Source organism: Cynoglossus semilaevis, chromosome 13, assembly GCF_000523025.1.
Source record: "Cynoglossus semilaevis isolate Cse_v1.0 chromosome 13, Cse_v1.0, whole genome shotgun sequence".
Taxonomy (NCBI): domain Eukaryota; kingdom Metazoa; phylum Chordata; class Actinopteri; order Pleuronectiformes; family Cynoglossidae; genus Cynoglossus; species Cynoglossus semilaevis.
The window spans coordinates 12,153,744-12,167,281 of NC_024319.1; the positions used below are offsets into that span (position 1 = coordinate 12,153,744).

At 38.8% G+C, this 13,538-nt stretch overlaps 2 protein-coding genes across 3 annotated transcripts in view; both read right to left on the minus strand.

Annotated features, from left to right (window-relative positions):
- Window positions 1-4,999, minus strand: part of LOC103388625 (ankyrin repeat and IBR domain-containing protein 1) — a 25,136-nt gene extending 20,137 nt beyond the window's left edge. Inside the window, 6 exon segments of the mRNA XM_025061257.1 lie at window positions 2-20; window positions 1,747-1,864; window positions 2,704-2,886; window positions 3,142-3,442; window positions 4,265-4,705; window positions 4,859-4,999. Coding sequence (XP_024917025.1) covers window positions 2-20; window positions 1,747-1,864; window positions 2,704-2,886; window positions 3,142-3,442; window positions 4,265-4,452 — 809 coding nt within the window. The 5' untranslated portion in view covers window positions 4,453-4,705; window positions 4,859-4,999.
- A 3,255-nt stretch (window positions 5,000-8,254) lies between these two features.
- LOC103388617 (eomesodermin) lies at window positions 8,255-13,123 on the minus strand. 2 transcript variants are annotated; one of them, XM_017037914.2, is made up of 7 exons: window positions 12,911-13,123; window positions 11,310-11,968; window positions 11,057-11,211; window positions 10,832-10,953; window positions 10,385-10,543; window positions 10,215-10,276; window positions 8,255-9,763 (listed from the first exon to the last, which is right to left on the minus strand). In XM_017037914.2, exons 2-7 carry the CDS (start codon window positions 11,834-11,836, stop codon window positions 8,977-8,979), a joined length of 1,812 nt encoding a protein of 603 aa, XP_016893403.1. In that variant the 5' UTR covers window positions 11,837-11,968; window positions 12,911-13,123; the 3' UTR covers window positions 8,255-8,976. The 2 variants fall into 2 exon arrangements, with proteins under 2 accessions (XP_016893403.1, XP_024917024.1); XM_025061256.1 differs by lacking the exon at window positions 12,911-13,123 and having other exon boundaries at window positions 11,310-12,243.
- Between the last annotated feature and the right edge of the window lie 415 nt (window positions 13,124-13,538).

The following is a 13,538-nucleotide window of genomic DNA, read 5'->3' on the forward strand; positions in this document are numbered from 1 at the left end:
AAGCTTCTCTCTATCCCAGTCTGATAGGAGAAAGAAACGTCAAAAATTATAAAAACACATAGAACACGATATTCTAATCATAATGTACTAATATATCTACGTGTCAACATTAAGTTATTAATTGCAAATTATTTCATTATCACTGAATACATTTACATGCAGCATTGTTTTTTAATAATGTAGTTTTTACATAAAGCGTCATACCTTTACAACAGTGGTAGTAGGAGTGTTAAATGAAGAGCTAAACCCACTAGGCTCATACAAATCCAACACCAGCTGCCACACTACCACTTAAATTAACTTAACACCAACCATACAGACTGGCTTCCATCTGCTTTCTGTATGTCTCAGAACTATTATGAGCAAAAAGCAGATTTAAGAGCTTCACAAGATATAGTTTAAAATATTTTTGAATAATAAAAATGGCTATATCACATGTATTGTCATTAGAAATTTATTTTGCCATGCCAAAACAATTCCTAGGAAAAATAGTCACAAATTGATAAGAAAAAACACTGCACATTAATTTAACAAAATCATAGTATGCATAGAAGATAATTTAGTTAGACTATTAGCCTGTTGTTTAGCCAAAGCTACATTGCATAAAAAAGTAGTTTGGCAACTGGCACCTGAATTCATACAAACAATTCCATTCTGCAGTACTAAACAGAGCCCATGTACCCCTGGTGGTCTGCATACCTTTGTTTGAAAATTAAACACATTAATTATCCAAGTTCCCAATGTGGACTATTAGAGCATTGCTGTATTTGTGTTGACCTCTGCTCCTTTAAGCACCAGAACATGTCATTCTGTAATCATATACTTCACTGTAGTAACGTTAGGGATCAAATCTTTTCCAGATTATAAAAAGCTTGACCTGACAGTCACACTGCTGATTTTGATAATAGCATCCACAGCTTCACACCAGTGAACTTTCTGGACTGACCCTAAATTAAAGTATCAGTCTAGATGTCAGTCAAATGCTCTGCAATGAATCTACTGTTGTTGTTGGGAGAGGAAAAATTCCAGACATTCAGATGTAGCAAAACTTTTGCAACACTTTTTATTACTTTGTACCACAATGGAGACAACTTATCACAAGTGAAGGCCAGATATTGAGATACCTATCCTACCAGCTTGCTAGCCTGGCTACAAAAAACAATGAGATACTGTGTATAGTATTTGTAGGATTATATATGATGTGCCCCACTCGGGCAACTTTCTAAAACACATTATTTTAATAGGAATAAAATTGAAAAAGTTGAGCCTTTGCAGGATAAAATAAAATGAAAAAACTGGGTTCAACTTGTTTGTGGAAGTAACAGTGTTTTTCTTATAAAGTAGCTGAAGGACAATCTCATTGAAACAGCATTCAGACTGTGTCAATAACATGCTCCACTGAGTGCAATATAGGGTCGACTCTTATAGGCAGAAGTCGCTGTATTCATTGTGTTTTTCTTTCACTTTACAGAACTTACTGAAAATTATTAGGAACTTTATATGAGATGTACTCTTTCTAATCCTCATACACATATAAAAGAACAGACCTGATGTGAAATGCTTTTTTATCAAGTAAACAAGTGTTTAAAAAAACAATTTCAAGGTTCTTGGCTTAAATCGAATCAGGATGTAGGAAGTGCTTGGTAATTGTATTGTCTCTTATTGCAAATAAGGACAGGCAGGTTGCACTTTGTAAACAAGAGAGTGTGTTTGTGTATGTGTGTGTGTGTGTTTAAGAGACTATACCATGGGCACGTAGAAGGGCCTCTGCAGTGAAGAGGGGGGTCTGTAGCATGTCAGCTGTCTCCACTATCAACATGTCCTTCAGTTTGCGCAAATCTTGAGGCTGAAGGCCTTCATAGAGCTTCAAAGGTAGCCGAGATCAAGGTGGAGAAAAGTGCAAGGTAAGCACAGGTGGTTAGGAAGAGTACAAAGTAAAATTTAAATAGAGGTATACACACAGTATACCAGGATACCAACATTGGAGTTGGCTTGGAAATGTAATGAGCAGTTGGAAACAGATGGTGTGGTTGGGAAGAGAGAGATTGAGGCAAAAAACAACAACAATAGAAGTAATAAAAGCAACACTAACATAGATAATTAAAAAAAAAACATTAAGATGTTTAGTGGGGCCATTTTGAACTTGTGTGTTAATATATTGCATTTGATTCAAACCAAATCCACAAGCCATTTGAAGTAATTAACAGGTGATCCAGCAGAGGGCGATTTAAGTGCTGCCTGTTAGATAAGCTGCAAAACTGAATGGTCATCCTGAGGGGCCAATTACAGCATCACAGCTTTATATTCAGTAGAACGCTTAACTTTTTAAGTAAATATGTTGCTTTACTTTGTGTAAGTGTGTGTGCATGTGTTGGGCAGCTAGTAAAAGCTTTTCACAGTCCATTTACAGACCAAATACCTGATAAAATCAAGCTGATAGTATGGGTGGGAATTCATCAACTTTTTACAATAGGCGATTTTCATAGGCGATATAGAGTCAACATTTCTTTTTTGAACCAAGAAACAAACTAAATAGATTATGAGGAACGACACTAACAGTAGCAATAAACAACAGTTTGATGGGAAAGGTTGCTCTGATAATAATGCAGAGGGGACTGTACTGTGTACAGGTGTTGTGACACCAGTTGAGGAAGACAAAGTGAAAGCTGAATACCCGCTGCCTCTTGATATGTTATTCTCTACCTCTCTTCGGTCGAGGGCTGCGTACTCAGCCTCTATACCCTCAGCCTCGGGGGCAATCGAAAAGACCATCTGCGACTCCAGGCACAAGGCCAACTCCTTGTGGTGCTGCTTCTCTGCACAGTCACATGGAGTCTCACGGTTTTCATTCTCCACAAACAAGTCCGAGTTTCTCTGCACCAGCAACTGCAAAAAAGTAACATGAAAAAATTAAACTCCATTTAGAAAGGAGACTTTTTTTAAAGGCACTCTTATTGGGTACGATTGAATGTACCAAACAGTGGATTACCACTCAGGTATTTGATTACAGCTAGTAAAAGGCATGTGATCCAAATATGAACAAATTAAATCGCCTAACCTGGACAGTATTTGATTCCAAACCGAGGGCACATGACAGAAGAATCAGTTTACTCCAGGCATCATCTATTTTTTTTAACTCACCCCAACACAAGATTTCATCCCAGAGGCAGCAGCGTAGTGCAGACAGGTGTTTTTCTTGTTGTCTGTAGCGTTTACATCAGCGCTCTCGTACTCCCCACGATCCAGCTTGGCCCCAGTCCACGCCAGGACCATTTGTAGACATTCAGCCCGACGATGTTCGTCTTCATGCGGCCGTGTAATGCGAGGTTGTAGGGCGCCCTCTGAGATTAAGATCTGAGGCCCCATGCAAAGCAGGTGCAGAGATGTCTCATTGTGCACATTGCGCTTGTTAGGATTTCCCTCTTTGTGTATAAGGAAAGACCTGCAAGTGAACACAGGGAATAAATTACAGTGGCTGACATGCCTTGGTACTTGATTTTTGTCTTTTGTTAATTTTATTATAAAATTACAGAATTAGGGTTCAGGTACTCTTTTTAAAAAAAAAAAAAACAAAAAACAATTATTTTTAATAAAACATCATCGGACAAGATGTTTGTCATTTTCTGAAAAGTCATTTTTACGTTTGTATTACTTTTTTCGCCTATTTCAAACAAAGAAAAAATAAACAATAGATTAACTGATTATAAAAAAAAAATCGATAGCACCAGTTCTTGTATTTTATATTTTTCATATTTAACATATGAACACTACGCATTCATTTTCCTCATCCACTAGACACATGTTCTGTTGACTTTCACTGTCAAAACAGCTGACAAAAGTCAAACACAAAGGCAAAAGAGCAAGTTTTGTAAAAGCAAATTAAAAATAGTCTTGGGGAAACTGGGTAGACAAACACATGCAATGTTGTGTGATTGTTATGTGGGATGCTCCTTCAGTCTTATTCTATTTCATCCCAGCGTGTTACATTCCTCAGAGCTGCAAACAGATGGCTACATTGGCGAGACAGATGGGTCAGAGCTGGAGTTGATACATAAAACATTTTTTTCTTCTAATGTAACAGTAAGGTAGTGGAATGAACTAGTAGATAAACACAGAGCTGAAAAGCAACAGGACACAAAATACACAATAGTGTTAAGACAGAGAAATATGTTTACATTCCTTAACTTTTAGCTGTATTTTGAGTGACAAAACCAGTTTGCTCTTGTTTGCTTGATTCAGTCTGGAAATATGGTCCCATTCCTACCTGAGTAGGTGAGTCATTGCGTGCCTGGCAGCATAGTGCAGAGGAGTGTTGTGCTGGTAGGACTCTCCATAAGTAGTGTTGGGGTCCAAAGCCTCCCTAAACTGTAGGTTGCTCTCGTAGAGCTGCAGAGCCAGCACCTCGTCTCCATTGATTAGAGCCTTACGGAACTTGGTCGCTGTGTTCCCCATCTTTTCTCATACTGTTGTGGTTCAAGCCAGGACTGTCACGGCAGCCTTTGAAATCACCTTCAACCTTTACAAGGCTACCTGACCAGCATGCTGAGGTTCCTATGAAATAGGAAAGATAGCAGGGCAATGTCCTTATGGCTTGTTCCAAGGCCTTACCTTGAGAAAAACACCCTCCAAGTGTATTCTCCAATTAAAGAAGCCAGAATCTTAGTGACCACCTTTTGTCCTTTATATAGTGAAATTCATCCATTTCCTGTAAACCACAAAAATGTGAGATGTATCTCCAAGGAAGCACGGGCTGCTCTGTCACAGTCCCTGTGTGAACATCACTACAGCTTACTGCACTACCTCACTGAGATTATGTTTTTTTGCTTAGATTAACCAAAATGAATGCCAACAAACTCACACAGAGAAAGGGACAAGACTTCCTCTGGCATCACCAGGTGCTTCCGCCTCTCTGTGTCATTGATGCCCATCCAACTGAGGCCAGGAGTCAGAGTGAAGCGAGATCCTCAACCCGACAACAACAACATGCAGCGAGTCAGCATTTCCCTACCACCAGAGCACCATATGTTCATGACTGTTGGGCCAGAGTGATGCTTTTATGCACTACGGCAAAAATCCACATACGTATTACCAGCTTAGTTCTTAGTATAACAAAAAAACATGCAATTGGCAAGTTTTTAATGAAAAAGGCCTTCATATACAGTTTGGGTAAAAATACAAAGGAAAGATTATGGATTTACTAGAAATAGTACTATAAATACTAAAAGTAATCTGTAACCATACAAGGAGATCAAAAGGGTATAACATATTATCTGACTAGTTTTAAGAGTATTTAGTAAGCAATGCTTTGTGGGTCCTTATATACTAAAATGAAATATTAATTAAATGAATAGAATTAAATGTTCCTTTTTTTCTATTGTCAGGAATCAAACAATAATTACAGAATTATAAATCAGTTCCAACTGTGGGTCAATATTATAACTCAAATGCATTTGGCTTGCTGCACCTCGCCTGCATTGGTTCCATGCCCCCTAAGAGGGGCCCGTCCCACACTTCAGGAACCACAGATCTTTAGTTTCAAACGATAAGTGTTGATGCTCAATTGTTGTTAGTTATTAACCACTGTATGATGAACATAATTTTAAAAAGCCAAACCCTGGATGTTTTAGTACAGTGGAGCATTGTAATGTGTGTCAGCGCTTAGTTTCAGCTGTGTATTTCCTTAGTAGAAAAATATGTGCTAACACAACCATTACAGCCTGTCTGCATTATAATTCAATGCAATCTAGATGTCAAGATTTTTTATTTATCCTATTTTCATTTGAATAGCAACAACACAAAGTCTACACAACTTGTTACATTTTTTTTACCTAGGCAAAGGTGATTGAGTCAGACAATAAAGCCAATAGTCAATAAAGCAGTTTTATTTAAGTGTAGATAGACACAAATAACTTAATAAGCCCAAAGCATATGGAAATGTCCTGTGTTTCCTTCAGACCACTTTGCCAGAAACGTTCTTTGCTTTAAATACAGTTTTACATAATGGGGGGAGTGCAACATTATGGGGCAGTGCAGTCTTAGTCAGTGATATAACATGCATTAACAGATGTATTATATCTAGAGCACTAATCTCAGGGTTCTTCCTATGGCTTATTCAAATTGTGAAAATTAGGAAATAACTATAACATTGACATTACTGTACTATCCCTGTCAACGTAAAGACATCATCAGCCTTTTTTTTACTTATCACCTGTGTTAAATCCATGCCATGTAAGGACAGACAGCCTCAGATACACCACACAGATGGAGAACGCAGACCTCTGTAATAACACGCTTGTAAACATCTGATCTTTGAACAGAATTATACAACTCTGTGGCACACATATACCTCGGGGAGGACATCCTCCAAATGGTTTAACACTTTAACCTGTTGTAACCTATAGTTAACGACAGTCCCGAATGACAGCGCAAATCAGCGACATCTATTCGTATTATAAGCTCAATAAAAGCCAGCGATAACAATACAAACAAGTCACTGTTCATAAAAGAAAAAACTCCTCCACAGGCCTTGGAGTTCATCATTCTCGCTTGTTAGCTCAACCCGATAGTTTAATGTTGTGTTAATCAACAGTCAGCGATCAAGCTTTGTTACATTTCTAATAAGGTAAACAATCACCGCACAACTGACCTTGGACAGCCGAAAATGAAAGATCTCGGATTAGTTGAAAGGCCTGTCGTTAGTCCTTACATACAATCCAGTCTGTCAGCTGTTCTATGATTCAAAACAAAAACATCGTGACGCTAGCATCTGCGTTGGCTAACGTCAGTGTATACGCTAACGGCTCGGCTAACTGGCTAACAACTCCGCTACCACAGTTAATAAAGTCGTCATAAACAGGGCGTAACAAGTATTTTGACTTACACACGCGGTATATCTCGCTGGTATAGCCCTGGCTTTGTGAAGTTACGATCAATCGCTGACTCTAAAGTGCAGTCGCTCCTCTAGTTAATATTTTTGTCTATAAATACAAAGCTCACTGTTGTTACTCCTGTCAACTCTCCACTGGTGTCTCTGAGTCGGGTTGCCAGGTTTCAACACAACCCCCCAAAACAGGTGGTCGTGTTGTTTCAACGGCAGTTGGTAACCACGTTATTCCAGTCTTTCTGGCTTTTTCTAGGCGTCTCCTGCTGAGATCTCTACTCTATCCCTTTATGTTTTAATCTTATGACCAGATTTGCACTCCAATACATTATTTTATGTAATCTATTCTTTCCATGATTTTTTCTTCACTCTGGTAGATTTGACATCATAAATGTAAAGAGTAAAATGTAATTATTTATACTCAGCCCTTACTGAAGAATAAAATAGTATTAAATATTAATTCAATGTGCATGTTTTAAAAGAATTAAACAGATTGCAAAAATAAATTATTGTTCTATTCCAACTGTCATTACATTATCATAAACATGGGGGATATTACATGAGGGTCTGAAAAGTCTATTTATTGGATAAGAATTATGAAAAATGTTAAATAAAATGTGATCATTAAACTGATTAAAAGAAAACCCCGCTTTAAATAACCAGAGATGTATCCACTAATTGCATTATTTGAAAAAAAGAGAAGAAAAAACAACTGTGAAAAATAAAAAAGCTTAATAAAGTATTAATACATAATCCTTACTTAAAGCTGTAGTACTGAACCAACTCGTAGACACGTAAGATAAAAAAATATCCCTACGCTCACCTTTTCAGTTGCAGGGAGTCCTCGGAGTGGTCAGTCTGTGGGTTGTCAGATGTTTTTCGCATGACTCGAAAAAGCACACACACGCACGTTTATTTGTTTTTTAAGGACACCGTGAGGCTATGTTGAATTATCATACGTGCTTGGACAGAAATAGCAGTGCGAGAGATGCAACCACAATATTTCAGTTCACCACTAGATATTGCACAAACACAACGTACCTTTTGGACACCCAATTGCTGTAATTAAATACCTGATAATTAAAATTTCAAATTAACAATTACTCAATGACAACATATTTTCAAGAAACCACAGTGAGCAAGCTTGCAAGCAATTTTGGTAAATTGTGCATGTGACTTTACTTTCGCAGTTGCTCAACTTGTTTGACCTAGATAGACCTAGTACGTGAACGTTTCTCAAATAATTTTAAAAGATAGCTGTGTGTTGTTGAGGCCTGTCGTGTGTCTTAGATTATACACCATAATTATCTTAAACCATATTCTGTCTGATTAAATTCCCGAGACTCAAGTGGTTTGTTGGGTTAACTGGGAGTACATATAATTTACCACTAGAGGCCGTCAGACTCCACAAGAACAAATTTATTTGCCGGAAGATACAGTACAGTAATTGCACTTAGGTTATATTATCTATGGATAGTGGAATGAAATCCCGTGTTTGTTTAGTTGAATTTTATTATTTATTTACAGGATTGCAATTATGAAAAGTATTATTTTAGGACATTGTATGGATGTGATGTGGCACATGTAGAAACAAAGATAAAATACATCTACAATACTCACTTAGCTATTGGCCGGAACATATACAATGACAAATAATGTATTATTATTTATTTATTTCAACATGGACAAGGACATGGTGTGTTTACGTTCACACAAAATATGACCACCCAAGCATTCCACAGGAAAGGTATTCATTTTATTATCAAACAAAGGTGAAATCATCAGAGAACCACAGTATTATTACACAGGTTCCATTTCACTCGGCTTTCAACCAATAAATTATTTTCTAAAACACAATATCTCAATGTAGAGCCAAATACAACAATTTATGTAACAAGAAAACATACATAAAGCCAAGGTAAATATCTGAGGTGTCATTTTCCACATGTACTATTTAATTTTTTAAAGTTAAAGAAAAATCTGTTTCATCATTTTAGCACAACATATGAGAAAATTAACACCAAAACAAAATCTGCCTTCACATTTACAAAATGATTGTAAACAAACAACTTAACAGATACTAACAAACCAAGGATTCAAGGGGTGGTGTAAAAGGAATAGTACGCTGCCATGGCTTTAGATGTAGGTGGTTCTTTGCTGTAGGAACTACTGTTGCTAGCAATTGAGGCCAAGTCTTCACATTTAACATCAGCTGCTGAGTCCACTGAGCCGGAGCCACTGAGAGACAATCTCCTGCGTTTGCAGGCCATGCCATAAGAATCAGCCTTGTCCTGGGTTAGAGCCAACGACTGAGATTCTGTCCACGAGGAGATCAGACCTCCACTGTCATTCACATCCTCCTCTATCTGTTGCTTAGCTTTGACTGAGTCTTCAGGGAAACCTGCAGCAGGACTGGGTCTAGGGGACCAGGGCAAACTGGGGGTAACTTTTCTCTGGTATGCTGCTCTTGACCCCCATCCGGCCGACATGGTGTTGAAAGGAGAGTCTGTGTAGTAACTCAGAGCATGGGATGTTTGCATGGACAGGGACTTAATACCATACGGAATCAGCGTGCTGGAGTATTCACTCTCGTAGGGTGTCAGATCTAGCTTATTGTTGGTGTTAGTGCTGTTTCCTCCCTGCTGCATGGAGGTGACAAACCATCTCTGAGACGCTCCATCCTCAGACTGAGGCGAGAGGAGGCTGTTGGTCTGCGGCACTGCTCTCTCACTGTTATAGAAGCGATTCTGGGGGAGGTTGTTGACAAACTGGTCCTGGAAGAGGGGCTGCATGGTATAGCGTGCACCGGGAACGATTTGGTGGGAGCGTGGAGAGTCATTTGGTGAAGGTGTGAGGCGGTCGTTCTCTGGAGCTGTGTACATCCTTGAAAATACAGAAGTGGATAAACATAAGTCTGTGCAGGGAGATGCATGTTAGTATGACATGGAGCAGGAGCAGCATCTGTTGTTTTGATGGGGTTATAGGGAAATGTTCTGCGCTGGTTTTTGCATCCTCCCAGATGAAATATAAAATGTGCTTTTACTTAACTTGAATATCTTATCTGATAAATTGTACAAAAATGTTATTTTTCTGTCTTTTAGATTAAAATAATCATGACATTATGGCTTTTCCTTAGAGAATTAAGACCAGGCATTTAAAGGTCTTATACAGGTTTAAGCAAAAAAAAAACAATCACCAGTTCCAGTGTTTGTGTCCCAGAAAAAAAACCACACCCTTATAATGAACATCAGATTAAATCTGTGACATTTATTTATACAATTCTTACATTTTTTATAAATGTATTAATTCTAAAAAAAATACCAAAAGTACTCACGAATCATAATTATCTCTGAATCCTTTGGCAAAAGGGTTGTGGTCAATTTTCAGCTGTGTGATCTGAAAGAGGGGAAAAATAATTTTGTTAAACATTTATAAATCAATACAAAGAAAAAACGTAATTATTCAACCAAATGGCCATAAAGAAAATAAGAGGTCCACACTCACATCTGTGTTCTGGTAGGCAGTGACAGCAATGAACTGTGTCTCTGGAAAAGTAAAGCTCTGAGTCTTAAGGTCAGGGTTCACGTCCTCTACTCCCTCCTCCGTCATCTCCACGATGTGGAGCCTGGGCTGGTATTTATGCAGCGACTGGAGCACGACCATCTACAATCATACGTCATAAACAATATTAAATATAATGTTAACAGCAAGTGATGTGTATTATTATTATTAATATTATTATACATTTCAATGGCGGTCATTAATTAAAACACACTACATATGGTGGTAAAGTTATTTTTAATATATATCTAATATAAAATAATAATAAAAATAAACTATCCGACTTGTCTTCCAGAATAAATATATTTGGTAGAATGTAACATACGCTCATCTGCTTTTCACTTAAACGATACCAGAATAAAAGCACGGTGGAGCCGTCGCATGTCTGACCTGTGAAGTACTGTGACTGGCCCCTTTGTTGTTGGTCAGTTTGAGTTTGCTGAAGGAGATTTCCTGCCTCATCCAATGAGCGCCTGTATTTGGAGATTCCGGGTGAATATACATTTTGTTCCCTGAGATGAAAGAAAAAGAAACTATTATTAAAACGGAACATGAACAAAAAATGAACAAATGTTTTCAACAAATGTCTCCGTCAATTTTGTAATTTTTTTTTACCTTGGCTGCTGTTGTCCGCTTTCCCACATGTGACCCACTTTCCACCTTGGAATCTCCAGTGGTTCGGATCCGCCAGAACCACCTCCACGAACACGTTGTAGTGGGCAGTCAGACTCAGACCAGCGATGTTAAAGCTCAGAAATGGAAACATCCGCCTGGAAGAAACGCGCACAATTGTCACTAAATTTGTGTTAAAATAAAACCTCGAACATTTTTAGACACCAGTAAAAATGGCCATAACTGCTGTTCTCACCTGCCCTGCTTGGTGATGATCATCTCCGTCTGGTGCCGGTGGAACTTGAGCCACAGCGGTCTGTTGCACAGGTACACCTGGGCCCTGGCTCCCGGGGTGGCTGTGGTTAAAGTCATGCCGCCGATCGCTGACCCCGAGCCGGTGTAGGGTGGGTAGATACAGCCGGGGCTCTGTCCGAACTGGTAGGCAGAACTGAAGTGACTGCGTCCGGCAGCAGTGGGAGAAAAGCCCGCTGAGGGCAACACGGATCCCAGGTGGAGGGATGACGGGTAACTGCCGGGGGCGCCGGGTGGTGTGTAAACCGTTCCTCTAGGCGGGTAGGGAAAAAACGAGCAGGGACTGACTGTCTCAGGACTCTGCTTGGAAACAGTTGGAGGAACGTAGTATCGGTCAGAGGTCACCTCGGGTTCGGAGTACCTGCTCCGGGCGCTCAGATCTTCTCCGTTCACGGGTGGAGACTTCCGCCGCTCCTCCGCAGCCTCCTTGGTGGAGGAGAAAGCGCTGTTCTCTCCATCTTCACCGAGCATTGCTATCTTTTTTTTCCTTCTCACTCAGATCTTGTCTCTTGTCTTCGAACTTTTCCAGATATTTTTTCTCGATCCACAAGTCAGTGAAATTATTTTCTATTCTCCCTGACACTCGCTTTGTCTCCCCGAATTCTGCAACATTATCAGGTTACAAGGTTAATATGTGACAGGATGAGGGTCAGGTAAAAAGTGTCCACCACATCAGGGCCGACTGTTCTGTGTGTACCAGGGTGTGGTTGAACTTCACACCGGTAAATCCCGTTCATTTATCCGCCAAGAAATTTTCGTATTTATAGTTTATTTTTATTTGTCACTTTTATCCCATTTATCAGATTTTTGTCATTTACTTGTCTTGTTCATTATTCATGTTTCTAGTTCAGAAATGAAGATGTCTGATTAACTTGAACACAGTTGAATTAGTCACAACATGAACACATCAAATTAACAGATGTGATTAAAGGATGTGTTTAAGATATTTATTTTTAGATTTAAAAAAACGGTTTTATAAATGTAAGGTAGGTTATATTTTTTGTGTAATTCTGACAAGAAATATTAAAACACATGACGATCTTAGATAGAGCGTCATGTGTTTTAATGTGTGCGAAGATATATGTATGTGTATTTGTGACTATGTTTTATTTGTTATTTACTGTGAAAAGCATAAGCCTCTCGGTATAACATACAACTCGGTTTATTTCTAAGCTATATGAGCGTGATACCGATAATCCGGTTTAATGTATTCAGAGTTAATGAATTTGCGTTCATCCTGTCTGATGCGCTCCCAATGGGACTCCCGACGTAAAAAAAGGGGGGATACAGCCAATTATTTTTCCGTTCGAAAAAACCTGTGATGATACCTGGATCAGACACTTCAATATCGCACATGACAAAATAACATAAAAACCGCAATATTTGTTTCTTTTACCGATGGAACAACCTGCCTTTGTGTTAAAATAATAGACAAACGTTTCAAAAAGTTCCATTAAAATAAAGCATAGCTTTCACATTTAATTAAGCAACAAATATGTAAAATACATTTAATTTAGTTAAATTTAAAAAATTCACAAAACTTACCAGAAAACTGTTTCTCCTGTTCCAGACCAAGTATTCTGATGAAAATAAAGTTCAAGTTAACCTGCAAAGCTGAGCTCTTGACGGTAAATGAACGGCATCATGTTGTGCTTGTAGTTTAGTCTTTAAATAAAAAGCATGTGGAGTCAGACTGATGATGATGATGATGATGATGACGACGGTGAGAGAGTAACGCGCTCCTTCTCTCTCTCTCTCTTCCTCTCTCTGTTTCTCTCTCTCTCTTTTGGCTATGACGCTCTGATTGCAGCCTATTATCAGATCCCCTGTCATCTGCTCCAGGGGAGGGGCAGGTGATCCTCACTGTCTCAGCTTCAGAGCTCAGTATAAGAACACTCAGCTTCTCATCTCATCTTCAGCTTGTTTAATGTCCATCCACCTTAAAATGACACCCATAAAACCATGTGGGTCAACAGTGAGTGCATTAGTTTACCAAAGTATTATATAAGTTCAACTCAGATTTAAGGTGGACTGATGAATTCTTCAGAACCCCCCACCCCCAAAAAACCCTAACCTGGACAATGTGAAACTGTGAGGTCATCAGGTCACATGAGCAGGTGTTGATTGGCAAGATGGTGTGTATTTGTAATTGTTTAATTCTTACACATACTTG